Genomic DNA, 18,183 nt, shown 5'->3' with positions numbered 1-18,183 from the left:
TTTCCTGATAGCCAAAGAGCCCTCATGGTTTTGCCACTGCGCCTGCCACCAGCTTTGTGGGAAACAGCAGAGCGTACAAATATCTACATGCACTGTACTGAACCCGAGGAGTAACATTAGTCGTGTTAATACGAGTGACCGCAGTAATCCCAAAATTGCGCCTCGAACATAGCCGATGTGGAGTGACTCCAGTGCTCTCCCAGAACTCGTATAAGCTGATCATTAGTCTCCCCCTCCTTGTCTTCCACCGCGACTGAACTTACAGCTCCGTCAAATCTACCCACTCGAAGCAGAAAGTGTTCGTGCGCTCCAACTTTGAAACTGAGTCCACTCCTTGTGTGTGTCGACACCGGCTGCCGTCGCCATGTCGAATGTCACCGCACGACGGAGTGTCGCTGCAGCACAGCTCTCTCTGCTCAAGATGGAGAAATTGCTAATCTATTACGTGTGTCAACGTGGCCGCGAGTCTGTTAGAACAATTCCGGCAATCGCTGTGGGCTGGCAGCGCCTGCTAGGCAGACGACCAGATCGAATTTGCGTGTCGTGTATCGAAAGGTCAGCAGGGACAAGACTGTAGGCGCGGCGCTACTGGCATCTGTCTCGTTTCCGAGGTGACACGACCGCGGGGTTCCTTGAGCGAGATTTCCCATTTTCCATGCGCGGAAAAGCTGGCATTTTGCGCGCATGTGCGTGCACTGCATGCGGCGCCATTTTTCCTGCGCTGGCCCCCGAACTCTGAACCTAGAATCTCCTCTGCGGTCTGTGTCTCGATTGCCGCGGTCCTCGTCCCCCTCTGACTCGGCTAATCCGTCTGCATGCGCCTGATTTTTTTTTTCTGTTTGACTTCGCCGCTGTCTCTTCCCTGCTTCTTGTCGTTTCTACGTAGTTTTCTGGGACTGAAAGCAAAATGGCAACTCCCGAGGCGAACGCTGCAGCTGCCGCGGCGCCAGTCGAGCAGAACGCTGTGGGGTCGGCGGACCAGGGCAAAGATTCTCAGCCGGAAATGACTCCAGAAAAGCACGAAGGAAAGAACGTGTGCAATGAGGAGAAAGAGCTCAGCCGCAAGCGGAAGAGAGGCGGACACGAGGACTCATTTTTCCCCAAAAAACGCGAGGAGATGACTCCTGAACAGCTGAAACAAAGAATCAAGAGACAGGTGGAGTACTACCTTTCAGACGAAAGTCTCGCGTACGACGCCTTCTTCCAAAGCAAAATGCGCGAGGCTGCACAACAAGGAAAAGGAGTACGTCAAGAAGAAACTTGCTTCCTGAACAAACTGGATAGAGTCGCTTCCCTGCCCGCGTCCTCGGGATGGCGAGATAGCTCGACAGCGCACTGAGGTTCCCCTCATAGGTTTTAGAACTGTTTTCAGTGAGAGAGCGTCTCAAAGTTTCACCGAAGCATCTGCTAGTGGGGATCTCCGTCCATTTCGCTAACCTGGAGTCGTGCCGCATGTTTGAGGGTACGGGACAGACAAGATTTCTCAGTGAGTTGTCGCATCACGACTCAACATGTTTCCATACTTTTGTGTTGAAATTCCTCTTTCTGTGTACTTTCAGTCTGTCACCCCAAACGATGCATACGACCTCATAGATCGCACAGTCATTTTATGCGTGTCTAGGTTGCCCTACGCTTGTGGATCTTGCGTTTCTCGTCCCGTACCGACACTCCATGGTCTTCTCGCTCCTCTCAAAAGAAGACACTCCAGTTCTCCTCGACCCCGTCGTCATCACTAGCGTTTCTTCACCTCCTCTCGCGCTGCTCCAATTTCCACGATTCTGCGCTGCCTCCCGCCTTCTGTTTCTGTCCCAGGAGTCTCTGGATCTGCGCTTCGTGCTGAGCAGCCCGCGAATCAAGTCTCTGAATCTGACCAAGGCAGAGATCCTGGCGGCCATCGCAGATTCAGTGGCCGTGAAAGTGAAGGAAGAGGCAGACGGAACGACGCTGCTTTACCGCGAGACGCCTCTTCCGGAACTCCAAGAAAGACCCCAGCGAACTGCATGCGCCCGCAGGGAAGACGGCAGTGGTGGAGCCTCCAGACTCCCCCAAGGAGTTGGCAGAGACCCTCACGCTGCTGGGTACGTTCTTGCTACATGGAAAGAGTTCTCCCACTCTTCGCATCTACAAAGAACCCCACAGACGAGCCAGCATGCACACATCTATATATTTATACATACGTGGATATAGATATTTGTATAAATAGAAAAGTATCATCACACTGCGGGTCACGCCCTCTCGTCACTTCCACATCGACAAAGTTCTTCTGATGCCTACATCCATGTCTACATGGGTCTACATCTGCATGCAAAAACGGATATATATATATATATATGGTATATGTGTGAATACATATGTATATGGATATATTTAAGTGGTACGGGCTGTGTAGACTACATCTGTGAAGCAGGTCGATGTGGGTTTGTCTGTTTTTGGCGCGAATCTCTGTGGATGTGTCTGTCTCGAGTTACCGGTGTGTTACTGTTCACATGTCTCCGGAGTGGCGTCTGCTGAATGTGCACAGTCTCATTGTTTCAGCGACGTTCGTTAAGCACCGTTTCTAGTTTCGACCTGTTTATTTCTTGCCTCTTCTGGCAAGTAGGAAGAATGACGGTTGTGGCATTCTCGAGAATTGTTCTCGCGGCATGTGTCGGTCGCAGGGGCAAACTCTCACGCGCAAAAGACGTCATTTCCACTAAAGTGCCCATGTAGCAGTTTCCAGCATTTTTGGGCTTCTCCAAGAGTCTAACTGCACAACACGAAACAACGGACTGACGAGATGAAAAGCTCTACGCTTGAAAACATTTTTTTTCATTGGCAGAATGCGACGTATCGGATTGCTCATCTGTATCTTTGCGGTTTTTCTTTTCAGCGTTTTCCTCAAGTTATGCGACATTCCAGAAAGCGTGCAACAGTGGCAACAAGTCAAGGACGCCATCAAGGAGACTCTCCCCGGGGAGGTAGGCTCCTGCAGATCGACATGGCTGCCTGTAAAAGTTTTCTTGCAGAGTTCAATGTGTTGGGGGTTGAAGAAATTATCCAAGTGCCTAAACAGAGTTTACTGCTTGAAAGAGAACCCCGTCGAGTACGCATGTGTTCCTGCACAGGCACACGCTTGCATGCGGATGTTTGTAGACTCTAAATGCAACCTGTGGATGGGGGATTCATTGAATGCACGGTGGGGTCTGTTTTGTGAGGAGAAGTAGTGCTAGTCCACAGGCCGAATACATCTTGTAGGGCAGATGAGCTGCTCTCTTATGCCTCACTAATGGATGGGGTCAAACGAACTCGCCTGATGTATTTAGTTGTAGAGCTTGAGACCTTCCTCTTCAAGCGCATCTAGTCGGGGACTTGGGGTGATGTCGTTTTCAGAGCCTAAACAGCCGTTACAGACCAGGTTCTGAAATCCACCCTTCCATTGTGTGCTTGTGGCCACAAGACGGAGTGCGGCGAGGAACATCTCGCAAGACAGAGACTGCGCGCGCTTGTCGAGGCGAAGCGGAATCGTTGGCTGCTTTTTTGCCACCCGTTTGCGGATGGCCGTGTGGAACGTGACTCTGTTTTAGGTCTTCGTGAAGTTCGTTTCGAAAATCGAGGAGGTGTCTGTCTCCGCTGACAAGAAGACGCGGCGGTGCTGGGTGTATCTGGGCTCGTTTGAGGACGATCGCGAAACTCTCCAGAAGATGCAGCCGATCAAAATTCCTCTCGGTGACGGCGAGGCAGAGGCATACATTTTGACTGACCAGGAGGTTCGCCTTTGCGTCCAAGATGTGAGTCCGCAGATCTGTGCCTTCCCCTCTTTTCCATCTTTACTGAAGCCACTGGGTGTTTGTCTACAAGAAGGCTCGTAGTTTACACTTTTCAGAACGAGGCAGATTCTCGAAACCTAGGGATTCTGCGTTGCACATGGCGATGTGTCGCTTCAGTTGTCTGAGGGGTCGTATGTCAGGGAAGCCAACATGTCTACAAGCTGTACGATAATATCGTGATTTTCACCTTGCTCGTTGGGAGTGCGTGTCGGGCGACCTTTTGTGGTTTCATTGAGGTGAGCACAGTTCCCAGGGTAAATAATTCGGTGCTCTTCTGCCTGTGTTGGTGTCAAAGTGTCTGACATTGACTCCAAATAATTACTTGCATCCCGTTGGTGTCTAGATATATATTTCAGTGGAACTGTTTTATTGTGCATTTGCTCGCGTTTAACATACCGTTAGAGAAGCAGCAATGCGATCGGAATTCAGGAAGCTGCATGCGACAGACGAACGGGAGGCTCTCGAAGGCGAAGGCATGTTATTTTACACCACCTGGCGTTTTGATCGGCATTGTTTTTTGCCTGTCGTCTTCGTTGCCACCTTCTAGAACAGGCGTGTCGATCGACGCAGTTCTTCGTCTTTTTCTGCGCCGTTCGTTTCGCGTTTCGCCCTCACTTGTCCGTCCACGGCTCTCGACCTCGACCCCATGTTGGCGATGTTCTTTCTCTGTGCCTTGTGTGTTTCCTTTAGCTTCCACCCAGGATTCGAACCGCTCGCGAAAAAGATCTGCAGACGCTGAGAAGGCAACTGGCTGCACTGCCGCTGTCGCTCGGAGGCATCCCCTTCAAGAGCGTCGAACACCTGCGCATGTGCATGGCAGAATTTCTCCAGAAGACGCCCGTAGACCAGGCGCTAAAACCTAACTCGGCAGCCGAAAAAGCAGTCAAAGGTCTCCTGGACTACCACCCAAAAGCGTACATCAAGAAGGGCGGCCGCGACCGAGAAGTCGTTGGCATCAAAGTCGGCCTCCACGACAAACGCGATAGCCAATCTGGAGAGCGCAGCAAGTGCTTCTTCGTCGTCCGCAAAAAGAAAGGTGCAGAGGAGGACGAAGAGGACGTAGAGGTGAGAACCTGTTGGTCTGCTGGGCCTTTGTCGAACCGCGTTGTCGTTTTGTCTCCACAAGCATCGACGAATGCTTGTCAGATTTCTCGTCCCTTAAACAGATGTCTTGAACGTTCGAACAGAAAAGAGCCGACGTACACATCCGTGACGATCGGCGGTGCAGCGTTCCCCTGTCCGTGGAGCTTGTATATGCATGAACGGGCGGATAGAGATGCAGGTAGGTGGGGATCTGAACGTGTGCGTGGTTGCAGGGATAAATGCTTCTGAACAGATTTGCACGCCTCTATCTGCCTCTCTGCGTAGGTGAACTTATCCATCCGTAGCCACATCTAGACGTCGTGTACATGCATACACCTGCTAGTCGGTCTATACCTGTATACTTATATATATGTATATATGTATATATATCATCTATCTCGTGGGGCATGTGTGTATGCTGCACGTACTGTGCAGGACTTTTCCGTGAGCAAGTGCATTTCTGAGTTGGCAAAGGATCCGCCCTGCGAGGCGGAGGAACTGAACAAGTTGCTGCGAAAGCGTTACGAGTCGGTCGCGCAGCAGCGAGCGCATGCAGCTGAACAGGCTCAGAAGAGGCGCAAGATTCGTGAAGAAGCTGCGCGAGTGACTGGCGCGGCGACTGCAGTTGCGGAGTCTTCAGAGACGAGTGAGAAAGACGAGAAACAGGGTGCTGAGTCGAACAAGAACAACGACGGTCCTGTTGCGGAGCCTGCTGCGACAGCGCCCAAAGAGGGTCAAACGGCAGCTGAGGACAGTGCGCAGATCGCAGAGGCGAAGGTGGAATCCCAGACGGCGTAGCTTACACCTGGGGCTGCAGCCTTCTCGATTTCTTTGAGATGTGCTGAGAGGCTAACAGTGGCGACACTTCAATGGAACACTTCTGGGAAAACGTCTCTCGGAGAGTCCGGGGTCGAGGCTAGTGTTCGTTGCGACATCTACAAACAGCAACCCCCAAACGCACGTGTATTTGTAAAGGTCGAGTGTTGACATTTCTCTTTCGAGATGCCTCTCTTTTTTCTAGGTCTACCCTGGAAAACGTACCGCTGGAAAACCTACACTTGATATACCCGATTGTTTCTCTCACGCCTTGTGTGTCGCTTGGACTTTTCGGAGTTCCTTTTGATTAAGTAAAGGAGCACCTGGTCTGCAGATTTCCTCCTTGCTCTGCCTACACTTTTCTAAACATGGGGACTCTAAATTGTTCCGCTGCCAACAGAGAGATCAGCATGGCAAACGTGTGTTGTAGGTGTACACAGAACGCGTGCGTGTCGAGGCGAGCGCACTGAACCCGCTTCTCTTGTCTCGTGTGCCTTTCCCGTTCCCTGGGAAGGATTCAGTCAAAACGTGTAGAGAAGAATACGAGTTTTCCACTCTTTCTTCACAGCACCAAACCTCTCCTCGTTTCCGCGTCGAGGCCATTGAAAAGTAAAAGTGCTTTCTGCCGTCGAAGACAACTTGGTCGACTCTCGATTCGAAGTGACAAAACCCCAGCCCCTTCTATGGATCACTGCATATTTCGTTGCTTTCTAGTTTCGCTTATTGTTCGTGGCGCGGAAGCTTTTCTTGGAAGACCGAGCTATACATTTCACTTTAAAACATATCTATCACGCTTATACCCTCTTAAATTTCAAACAACCCGACTGCCCTCGCATAGCGGATGCGGATGTTTTCAAATCTGGCGGTACCTGTCGACGAAATGCAGGCCACTCGCCGTACGAGGAGGGGAGCAGCGCTATTCTGCACAAACGCAAACAAGTTATTCGCCACAATGGTTACAAAAACGTTTTAGATGCTCAGGCTACTTCTCTAAGGAAACGCAGAGTGCGTACCATGCTTTTGCTAGAACAAAAGACGATTTTCTGTGTCCTGGCTGTCCAGGAACACTTCCTGCAACAACGGAGTTCATCTGGCTTTCGTACTTTGTTCCTGCATGATCCCCTGACTATCACCCATTGAGAAGCAATTTTCCCGAATCTTTTCTCAGGTTCGATGGCATGTTTAATTGATCCTGTGTGCTTTGGTTTAACATGATCTCCACGCGAAAGGCTAACAAACGGATGGTGTCGGATTCCAGGTCGAGGAACGTAACTTGCGTGTCTATCGAACTGCCCACTCCAGTGAACCAAGTGCCGTTCCTCACAAAATGCCTTACTTCTTCTACAAGTGAACTGCCAGTGTAACCAGGGTTGCAAAAGGGGAAAGCCAAGCCCAGAACGCGAACACTGCGCTTTTTTCAGTGGGCAGCTGAATGACGTCAGGGTTCTCGAGCAGGTTAAAGTGGAACATAGATGCGAAAGATGGTCGAGAAAATTCTCAGCAGCTTCAGTTTTGCCCCTTTACTAGAAGAAATGCTGGCGGTGCTTGTTCAGAATAAAACCTTGGCTTTTTACGTGGAAGAGCACTGCATGCACGGGCTCCGTTGAAGGAGGCACCTATCGAAAGCGCATCGCGGTAGAGAGTGCGATTCAGACGTCCCTGGTCTGGCTAAGTATTCCGTGTTTTCCCGTGGGAGAGAAGCCTCTCTTGTTTCTGTGTCTGCAAACTTCCCCAGGGTTTTGTCAAGAATGGAAAAGTTCGAGCCCTCCCCACCTAGGGGGGTGGACCTGTGCTGTTCCTGAGGAAAAACTTTTTCTTCCCGGCGGCGTCGAGTTCTCTCTGAATCTTTCGCAAGACAAAATTTTAAGTGTCTTTGCTTCTTGTGGCTCCTCCGTGGTCTCTGAAGAGGCGAGAAACTCCACATTTGTATAGACCTGTTTTCGCCCGTCTCGTCTCTTGGCGACTTTCGCGCGGTTGGGTCTGCTTTCTGTGGATCTGTTTCATGTAGCAGAGACAGTGAAAGGTTGTTTTTTATCTTTTCTGAACTCTTTCAATTTGTAATCGATGCGACAGCAACTGTCTGCACTGTTCCGGTTCCGCCTTCCTCCTACCCTGTCGACAGGCACGGTTCGAAGCCCGGCCAAACCGGGTTTCACGGGTAGCGTTTCCCCGTCTGTTTCACTGGAAACTGCCCTTGCCTCTAGTCAGTCTTGCCGCCGTATGTTCTTCGTTCTTTGTGACGCGTTTTTCGACGGAGACGAGGTCTTCCCTCCACTATCCGGACAGCAAATCTTGTCTCGTCTTCTACCCTGATGTTGCGGAGAGCTTCAGATGCTTGTTGAGCGACCTTTCTTCTGATTTGTCCCACGGTGTCCTTGTCCCCATTCGTTTTATCTCTTCCCGTTTTAATCCTGTCGTCTTGGTCCTCTTTTTTCTTCGGTCCCTGCCGTTCTATTCTTCTTTTCCCCGCTTCTTCTCTTGTCTCTTCAATTGTTTTCTCGCTTCGCCGTTCCTCGCCCGGTGCGCTGCCGGGAGATCGGGACGCTCGAGCTTCAGAGCGTCATGGGATCTCAGACGAGCAACAGTCGTCACGAAGCGCTTGGGGACGCTGATCAGTCGAGCTACTCAGGTGCGTCTGCACTTCCAGCTGTTCGTTAACTTCAGTTGGTCATTTTTCAGCCCTTGCTTGTCGCGAAGCCTTTATCTCTCAGCACCCTTGCATGGCTTGTCTGAAAGCGCTTGCGTATCTCCTCTTGCATCCCGTGCTGTCCTTCGAACTCTCACTCGCGTAACTTCGCTTTCCTCACTTCCCTCGCTGTCGATAGGTACGCCGACACACGCTCGTTTTCTCGCCTTTTTCACTGGAACTAAGGGGAATCACTCGTTGTCGTTTTCAGCACCGCCCTCAGGTCGTCTCCTGCACATGTTGGGCTTCATACGCCGTTCTCCTCCCCGTGGGCTACAAGAACTTGGTTGTCTGTATCTCATAACTGGAGTCATATTCAGTATCCTAGGTACTACGAGGCCGTGATGTTTTTGCCTGTCATTAGGAGACTCTTGTCGAACAACGGAGCTTTCCATGTCGCAAACACGCTCACATGCTCACACACAGACATGACCGCTCATCCGGGGAAAGCTGTCCCGACGCGTCTATGCACTTTTCGCGTTCCAGGTTTCGAAGCCTTGGGCGCGTCGTCTCTGGGGTCGGACGCGACGCCAGAGTTGCTGCTTCCTCAAGTGACCATGTCAAAGCAGTCGGGCACAGGACTTTCTGGGGAATCAGTTTCTTTCACGGCCGCCGCGGCTGCTGCGGCCGCAGCTGCGGCTGCCGTTGACGCGTCCACTCTGCCACTGTACTCGCGGCCGGAGCATGCGAGAGGGAAAGGCGACGACGCGCAAGACAGTGCCCCAGAGGAACTCACGCCATGCGTCTTCACGTGAGCGACTTGTTTCGTTTTCTGCCCAGCAGAAGATAGACTTTCGGCGAAGCCGCCTGACTCGGCTGCGCCTGACTCATCCGGTTCCGACACTGAGAATCGGAAGTTGAGGGGGGGAGGGCGGCGGCCGACGGGGATGAGCGACCCTGCGGAACAGACCCAAAAGACGAACGCGCCGCGTTCCTAGATCCACAGGCTGGTGACAGTGAAGTTCAGACACAGCAGCTACCGTAGCTTGAGGTGAATGTGCTTGCACAAGTTTTTCGTGACTCTGCATAAAAGCATAAAAACCTCGTGCTTCTACGTCTGGTGGAGAAATGAAACATGCGATACCACAGGGTTCAGAGGAGGCGCGGGAACCCGGAAGAAACGCCGAAGCGTTTCTACGTTTCGACTGCAGCAAATGCACAGGGGATCTCTCTCTGCATCAAACGGTGGAAACACTAAACGCTGGAGAAAAGTACTGCCGAAGAGGCATAAGATATAAATCTACAATTACATGTATATATATATATATATATATGTAGGTTGGTCCGACCGTGTGTCCAGATCAAGGCCTGCGACAGTGTGTTGGTTTTGGAGTTTTTTCGTACGAGTATAACGCACTGTGGAAGAGTGAAGGGGCTTCAAGCAAACTCAACCCGAGGTCTGCCAGGCTGTGCGTTCGTGTTTTGCGTCCTTCGACAGATGGACACACGGAGGACACAACGTCTTTCTCACAGGATCTTTCAATGGCTGGAGCGTGGAGCACAAAATTCGTTTAAACAGAAGCGGCCACGAGTTCTCGTACATCCAGAACCTTCCGCGAGGCGTCCACCACTACAAGTTCATCGGTGTGTATCCAGAAGAGCTCGCAACTCCAGGAAATGCAGAGTCTACCTCCTGCGCGAGATCCCAGGAAAATGCCTGCGCCCAACAATGTTCAGCTTGAAAGCTAAAAACTGAGAGGCGACATGTAGCCGAAAAAAGGGCAAACAGCCGACGCCAAGTCGGACAGTGACGCTCAACTCGTGCTTCGTTCTTCCAGCCGAGCTGTCTCAGGGGGCATCTCGCAGGCCAACAAGCAGACGCGTGTTTTCAATTTTCCGTAAAGGCTCTTTAAACTAACAGACTCGATAGGAAGGAGACAAACAACACGCGTGCCCGACGAAAGAGAGCCTCCATGAACTTGTCACTATATGCATACATTTACATATACATTTACATATATATATATATATATATATATATGGATACTTGTCCACCTATCTATAGGATATGTACATAGATATACGTTGTTATTATCTGCATGTGCGCGTATATATATATATATATATATATATACATATATATATTTGGGTGGGAGTAGTGGCATTTTGCCATTTCCTGATTCTCCACCCTCGCATACGCCCAGACGAAAGCGTCATTCCGGGGACCTCAGACCGGTACCAGTGCGGCTGGTACTTCTCTAGCTGCCTGTCGAACGCAGCTGCACAGAATGTTTCTGAAGAATCTTTCTCGAAGTAGAGTGACCCCTGCAATTCTTTGGCGTGGACGCAGCGCGTTGACGCGTTGGGGCAAGTGAGTTCGCGTCTGCACGTTTCACTCTGGCTGGCTTACTTCCCATCTCGCTGAATTGCTTTTTTGAGCAGTCGACGACCAGTGGAAGTATGCGCCGGATCAACAGACACAAACGGACGAGCACGGCAATGTTAACAACGTCTTAGACATCTCTTCATTTACGCACTTCAACTTCAAAGTTCTCCCAGAAAACGAGCAGGCAAGTCTGATGACACAGGCTCAGCGTCGAGCTCCGTGAGCGACTGTTTAGTAACCTGCATGCTCTCGAACACTTGAGCACACAGTGGAAATGGGTTCTGGTGGACCGCGGCTGTGCGTGCGTCGGTGGAGCCCATCGAGGACGACAAGGCGCCTCGATAAACGCAAGAGGAAGTTTTCGCTGTCAACGCCGCGTGTTGCGATGCAAGGGAGTTCTGTTTTTCGTTTTCGATGTATACCCTTCTCAACTGGTTTTCGGGGAAACAACAGTGAGGGAGAGGTGCCCGGCGTCTCGACTCTCCGTTTCCCCGCCCTATTCATACGCGGGGTAAGAGTTAAAAAGCACCAGAGTGAGAAGGCCGAGCCTCTTTCTTGCTCTCACTGATTCAACTGAAGGAGTTGGCGTGAGGCTTGGCATTGTGCACCAGCCGATGTCCAGTGTGGGTGTCACCTTTTGCGATTTCAACTGAGAATGCCGGCTTCGCTTCTTCTCGCTGTCATGCTCGGTGCCGCGTTGCTTCTTGCTTTTCGCAGGCGCGACGAGCAGTGTATCACCAACGCGTTCCCGAGCCGTCGGAGTACTCCTCAGATGCGCCTCCAATTCCAATTCTTCTGGGTCGAAGGTGAGAACACCGAGAGCACATCGCGAGCGTTTTTTTGGTAGCCTTCGCGTTCCTCTGCGGTGAAGACGTTCAGAAGGACCCTGTGTGGTACAAGAGATGCTGCCTCTGTCCTGAGGTGTATCCTTGTCTATGCTGGTACGATCCATGGATACCTCCTCGGTCCACTGAATCAACCCATTTGCTGGGCGCGGTAGGACGGAAGGTACACGATGTGTAGGTGCACAGCGTTTCCTGCAGAAGTTATTTTCGTGTGTCTCGATACCTCAAGTCGCAAGACAAAGTATGTTCCCCTCTCCGTCCTGTCGAAAGGACGGGCGACGGAGAGAGAAGATCTTTACCAATGTATCTGCATGTAGGTTTTGCCGGTCCGGGTAGGAGTGGCGTGTCTGGTGTCTTCGTTCCCGCATGCTTGCAGCTAGAGTGAACCCCGTGAAAGTGCTCTGGGGTTTCGACTGGGCAGTGGAGAGAGGCTGGAGGATGTGTTTGTCCTGGGTTTGGAGTTCATAGGTTTTCTTGCTGTCAACAGGTTATCGTTCGACTGCCGGTTCCTAGTCACGGTGTTTTAGGATTTTCTGCATGCACCGTTGTTCTTTCTCTTTTTCTGTGGGCCGCAGCACGCAAGTGGCGAGAGATCCACCGCCGCAACCTGGAAAAGGCGTCCCCCTGCACTGTCTGGCCAACCACCTGTTCCACGACGCGCTGTCGCCTTCTGTCTTCGGGTAAGTGTCTTTTTCTTTTTTCAGTGGCGTTTCGGCTGCGAGGAACGCAGAACGTTCGCGACGGACCCTCTCGTGTGTCGACACTTGCGCAGTGTCGCGGAGTCTTCGATGAGGCACCCATTTCTTGCTAAAGCACATCCTGCAGAAAGAGCGCGGAGCTGACCAAGTGGCCTGGGGATCTGTTACTTATGAACACTGCGGTGTTGCCTGCCGTGTTCTGCGTATCAGTCGCTCTCGATTTCATGAATCGGTGGCGAGTGTTTTGCTCCAAGACTCATATAGGCGATGAACCACTTTCTTTTGTTGTGCTGTCCGTACAGCTCACACACGTCTTGCATCGCTACAACGCACCGATGGCAAATCGACAATGCTCGTCCAACTTCGGGACAGAGGTAAGTTGAAACATCCCTCCATCGATGTTTCTGTGCCTCGTATCTTTTTTTTTCGTTTTTTCTTGGGCGAATGGTAGTGCACCTTCTGCGAAGATGCTGTTGTCTGTCAGCAAACGCGGACGTCTAAACACACACACAGGAATTAAGAACGTCGATTCGCATGTATATTGGGGAACACATTGCGGTGCAACGGGGTTTCAATCATTTTCGTTATTCCTTGCCTCAACCTCTGTGCTCGTGCTCTACACAGGTACACCACATACATCTATGTGACAGTAAACCCTCTGTATCCCTTCGCCTCGCCCCACGAGGAAGGTGACGCAGAGAGAGACCGTGAGGCAGACGCAGAAGCTGAGGCAGCTGCTATCATTGCGGCCGCATGCCCAAGTGCTGTGGCAAACTTGTTGGTATTTCGGGGACAGACTAACAACCGCAAACCTGTGGATAGTTTCTGCGGGTCCCCGGGAGACGCCGCGAAAGCGGGGGAAAGTGGAGAAGAATTCGCGGAGGAAGACGGAGAGACGCCAAGTGTGTCTTCCTGACCAAGCTGAAAGAAGCTGGGCCATGTGGTCATACTCGACAAACAGATGCTACGTGGCTATCCTTACTACCTGGATTACTCTTCTTGCAAACGTCCTCTTTTTTTCGGAGAGTATGTGCTCGAAATACCGACGAGTGTGAGAGTGTGTGTGAGAGAAGGATATGTGGTCGCAGGCAGTCGTCACAAAACCCTCAACAGTTAGAACAAGGCACAGCCGGTTTTATTCAATGTAGTGTCTTTTGCAAACGCAGAGGAAGGCGGAATGCGGATGTAACTTCACAAGCACGAATGAAGACAGCACTCTCATTTGTCATGCTCTTCACACCACGGTGGCACACGGATAAATCCGGCGCAGAAGGAATATGTATATATGTCAGCGAAGAGGGGAATTGGTGTTCACCCGTTCTTGGGAAGGCAGGACGGTTGCAGAGATTTGGACTGTGTAACACTCAGGAAGACAGCGAAGGACAGAACCAGCCTCCTCACTTAAGGTGAAACTAGCATACTGACCAACTCCCGGGCAAGGAAGACAGTTGAGAGCAATAGGCTGCCATATTCATATTTCCGTGGAGTTGGAGGATCGGAACGAGTGGCTTTCGGTACCGATGTGAATTCGAATGTAAATTCAGACGGCGTGGACAATTTTCCGGGAGATCAACGGTGCAATGCGTACAGAGCACGTTTCACTTGAGAAATTTCAAACGACAGGACTACCACAGTATCCAAATTTCCTAAAAAGCATGGGGCACAACGTGTGGGCTGTGGGTGCACGTGATTGTGGAAACGGGGAGCGGGAAGTTGACTTTGGCGTCAAGCGATCAAATTGGTGGCCTTCTAAGGTATCACGGAAATGAGGCTAGTGGGTGCTGGGTGTCTGTGCCATTCCCCCCGTGCTCTGGAGCAGGGAGTCCAGCCGTACCGCGGGGTCTTAAGCTCGCGCGTGGCCGGTTTTTACAAGAAGAAAGTTACCATTTAAAAACTTATCCTAGCGGGTGCCAGTAAATTCTTCTCTTTCTAGAATGAGTTCGGGTAGACTTCCACTTTGCCACGCTGGAGACACGACATATTCATATACTACTTTTCTCGCAGGAGAAATACGTTAGCCTCAAACAAATGGCTCCTCGAACGTGGAACGAACACGCAAACCCTTACCTTTGGTGTGCTAACCGTGCACATTTTCACGACTAGATGGTGCGTTAGCAGTTCAAGCTTGCCTTCCACATTCCACAAAATGGAAACGCACAAAAGCATGGAACAGAATTTCTGTATCCTGCCTGTTATACGGAGGCAGAACCCCGACTAAGTGTCACCATGCCATCTGCGTCTGATCAAAAGCGTTTAACTCCAAGAATGCAAGGTCCCCCTACCGCAGGAACTTACTTTCCTGTTTGTCCGCGATAGCAAACATGTCATCTCATAAGCACAGCGAGATTGACTTCCTCTTTACAAAGCATTTCGGGCATATGCTACTTCCCGCGTACGGGTGCTACTTTGTGACCCAGGGGTGTCCCTCGTTCGGAAAAACGAAAAAATAGTCAAAAACAGCAGCACCATAAACGACCTTCTAGCAACCCAGCGTTGACAGGTTAGGCCTGTATACAGTCGCGTATAAAGTGGTACAGTGACCACTGATTCGCCGCAGCGTGAACTCGAGTCCCTTCTGAGTAAATCGCCGTAGATATTCAGCTACTGCTTAGTGTCATCATCTGATGCAGAGGATTTATACTCGCCTCCAGCTCCGACAGCCTTTGCGGCTGCTCCAGCTACCTTCGGGTTCTTAGCGATTTCCTCCCCCCTGCGTTTTTCCTTTTCTGTGTTTTCTGCTTCCGGGTGCGACACAGTCTGAAAGGCAGCGGTTTCGTCTTTACGTAAGACCATCTCGGGGATCCTCCTGCTTTTGCCAGTGCGGTAGATTTGTAGAAGGGTGAAAGCCATGCACGCGTCGAGGGCAAGGCTGACGCGTTTCAGCTTTTCCAAGACTTCGCTGTAGTGCTTCACAGTTTCGGAGGGACCATTTTGCATTTCCATCTCGATAATGGCACCGAATCGGACCAACGGCACTGAGACTTCTCTCTCCAGCGCGACAAAGAGGCGCTCCAGCGTTGCCCGATCGGCAGAAGGGTGAAGTTTGTCTGCCGTCAGCCCCAGCGCTTTTGCCGCTGCCGCGACTGGGGTTATGCTTCCAACAGCCTTGCCAAAAACCCTTAAGCCATGAAACGCTTTTTCCGACCACCGCTTAACTCGGAAGAGCTGCTCGCGCGTTTGAAGGTAAGAGACAATATCGGCGATGCGTGTGACGGTGTCCGCACAAACTGGCGGCAGTTTCGGGAGTTCCAAACGAAGGCCCGCAGAAACGGTTTCCAGAAAACCTATAGCCATCGCCTTTGAGGCGATCGCTCTTGCAAGCTTCTCATCCGCCAACGCTGCCCTCCCTTCTCCCGTCCTCGCAAGTTCATCGACTTGAAGCAGCAGAGCTTCTTCAGCTCCTGGGAGCTCTCGCAGCGGATGTTGCATCACTGCTTCGTCCAGGTGAACCCCAAACTCCTCGTTTCCGGTGACCATTGCTGACTGTTTCTTCTGTGCATCTGCACTCACCCGTTTCGGCTGCTCCTCCACCCCTCCGTGGGTAGCAGTTACCACAAAGTGGCATACGAGGCCAATCTTGGTTCCCAAAGAAAGTAGCCTCATGTTGGCAGCGGCTAAGTAGTTGAGTCAGAGAAAGAAGAGTAGTCTCTTTTCATGGATGTCACAGCACTCTAGGGAGAGCGGACAGCCTCCAATAGAGATGGACGGGGAACATACGGCTTTCTCCGATACAGTAGAGTGACTTGACTCTTCTGCCACCAGTACAAGAAGTGGCACTCAAATCGCCCCCCCGACTCCGTTCAAGAACAAGCGATCGAAAGTTCTCAACTGAAAAGGGGTTGAAAAAAAGCGTCCGTCGAAACGAGCGTGTAGACCTTGTATGAGAAAATACGGAATTTTAAACGATTTTCCGTGGACAACCCAAAGAACTGGTCTTGACGAATCGGGCCCAACTGACTGTCGCGATCGTGTATCGGGATTCACCCTGCACGTCAGCTGTTTAAATGCATCCTTGAAGAGACCTCCACAAGAGAAGATGACGCTTCCTTCTTCACCGTTTTTACGGCGGAGCCAAACAGTGTCAATTTTACGGGGATCGTCCTCTGGTTGCGACAGAGTCCCTGCTACCCCCGTTTGACTGTGGCCAAAGTTCACTGCGGGCCCGAAACGTGCCACCGGCAAACGGCATGACGTGACGGCAAGCGGCATGCGCGGGTGTGGCATCTTTACCCGGCGAAATTAATGTGGTACTTTCCCGTTCTGAGAGGATATTGTAGAAGCACTTCCAATTTAATCTGTACCCCAGGTGCGTCGAGAGTGTGCGAAATAGCAGGATGCAGAGTGCTACGTCCCCGCTTCCTCAGTGAAGTCTCGACGGCGCTTCCGTACAAGAGCCGTCTCTAGCGAAATTGACGGGGGGAGCGACCAGACAGAACAACGAGTGGAGGGTCCGTCCATCCGACGAATTCTTCGAAGAAACGCTGAGGCAAGAGTCATTTTCTTCGCTGTGAATATTTGTGGTTTTCCAGACCACCGCGGATTGGTATTACTCGTTTTCGAGACCAGGGATATACTCAAAGGGGTTGCGCGCACGTCAGGCGGGTTTTCCTGGACTGATTGATTTCTTCAGCGACCCATGGCGGGTTGTGCGGTTGCTAAATGCAACGGGAGAAACTCAACTGGAACCATTTAGACGTACAGGTGACCAGCTTACCGTTGTGGACTATTTGGAAGGAGATGTGCAAAGGGGTCGTTTGGACCACATGCAGGAACGCGACTCGCCAAGCTGTCAACCCTGACAAAACTGCTTCGATGCTGAACCAGCTTTGGGGCTTAACGAGTAGCGCAAGGCAACTGTGATTGATTTATTCTGTTATCCGGGATAACTGTGATTGAGGGGAGAGCGATGGAAAAGGAATCTCTACCCAACACTTCGACAGCTACCTGTGAGCTCCGCGTTTCCTCCTCGTACACTGAGGAGTGTTGTCGGCGTCTCTCTCGCTGGCAACTGCATTCCATACCGCTGCAGGCAGCACGACGTTAATCTTGTGGTGATGCCTTAGATAGAAGCTCTTTCCCCTGCAATGTGGAGTTACCTGCTGTGAAGCCTCACCAGACCGTTGAAAACGGTACGCTCAAAAGAGGTAGATCCCGTCGTCATCCCTTAAAAATATGCACGACTAGATCCTGAGGGTGTGTGAAACATGCTTTGGAATGATATGTGATGGCTGACATCACTGCAGCATGGTTCGTCTGGTGCCAGAGTCAGGTGGAAACCGTAACAGCACACGAAAGCATACATTCATCAATCATTGGATATCTCCCTACTGCGTCAGCTGTACCAATTTTGTCTGTGGAGGGGAAAAAGACTGGTTCGAAGAAATATAAGCTTATTCTGACATATGACTCACACTCCTTACTGAGCAAGGAGAGATTCTGAGGCCTTGCGTCTTTGTCCTTCACTGTCACACGACAGAAGCACCGGCACATATAGTTCGAGCACGGTTAGTTACCGAGGCTTTCGGTGAAGACCTTGCGGGGAATCAGCTTTTGCGTCCGTGACGCGTTATCAAAACACCTCGAAACGAGTTACGGCAAGGGATGGAGCACTTTCGTCACCTGAGGCGTGGGCGTACGTGGTAGGTGGCGGTGGACGTTCCAGGACACGACGAGGACAACTGCTGCTAACCCATTCACCATTCTGAATCTTCTCCTTTCACCTTCCGGCTGCTGAGAGTGTAACGCCTCATGGGCGAGGCCTGAGCGGCTGTTGTCCGGGGCAGCGCCTCCCGCACCAACCAGATTGAAGCCAACAGAGAGAAAAAAGTCACGCTAAATGCCGAACATCAACGGTATTGTGGAGGTGCTTTCGGCGAAAAGGAAACAATGTCGATGTAGAGACACGAAGGTCTTCAGCTAATCA

The 18,183-nt window shown here is 51.3% G+C and overlaps 3 protein-coding genes across 3 annotated transcripts; 2 read left to right on the top strand and 1 right to left on the bottom strand.

Moving 5' to 3' along the window:
• The first annotated feature begins 826 nt into the window (after nucleotides 1-826).
• On the top strand, nucleotides 827-6,142 carry TGME49_268950 (hypothetical protein). The gene is made up of 6 exons (XM_002365547.1): nucleotides 827-1,243; nucleotides 1,813-2,078; nucleotides 2,870-2,957; nucleotides 3,564-3,767; nucleotides 4,497-4,871; nucleotides 5,325-6,142. Exons 1-6 carry the CDS (start codon nucleotides 908-910, stop codon nucleotides 5,685-5,687), a joined length of 1,632 nt encoding a protein of 543 aa, XP_002365588.1. The 5' UTR covers nucleotides 827-907; the 3' UTR covers nucleotides 5,688-6,142.
• Nucleotides 6,143-7,379: 1,237 nt separating this feature from the next.
• TGME49_268960 (5'-AMP-activated protein kinase subunit beta-1 family protein, putative) lies at nucleotides 7,380-13,419 on the top strand. The gene is made up of 8 exons (XM_002365548.2): nucleotides 7,380-8,334; nucleotides 8,878-9,142; nucleotides 9,830-9,975; nucleotides 10,774-10,901; nucleotides 11,435-11,523; nucleotides 12,138-12,242; nucleotides 12,563-12,634; nucleotides 12,885-13,419. Exons 1-8 carry the CDS (start codon nucleotides 8,268-8,270, stop codon nucleotides 13,174-13,176), a joined length of 1,164 nt encoding a protein of 387 aa, XP_002365589.1. The 5' UTR covers nucleotides 7,380-8,267; the 3' UTR covers nucleotides 13,177-13,419.
• Nucleotides 13,420-14,861: 1,442 nt separating this feature from the next.
• TGME49_268970 (hypothetical protein) lies at nucleotides 14,862-16,403 on the bottom strand (the record flags this gene model as incomplete). Its single annotated transcript, XM_002365549.1, has 1 exon — nucleotides 14,862-16,403. Exon 1 carries the CDS (start codon nucleotides 15,861-15,863, stop codon nucleotides 14,862-14,864), a length of 1,002 nt encoding a protein of 333 aa, XP_002365590.1. The 5' UTR covers nucleotides 15,864-16,403.
• Between the last annotated feature and the right edge of the window lie 1,780 nt (nucleotides 16,404-18,183).

The sequence above is a fragment of the Toxoplasma gondii genome, chromosome VIII (assembly GCF_000006565.2).
Source record: "Toxoplasma gondii ME49 chromosome VIII, whole genome shotgun sequence".
Lineage (NCBI taxonomy): Eukaryota > Apicomplexa > Conoidasida > Eucoccidiorida > Sarcocystidae > Toxoplasma > Toxoplasma gondii.
This window is presented reverse-complemented; position numbering and strand designations above follow the sequence as displayed.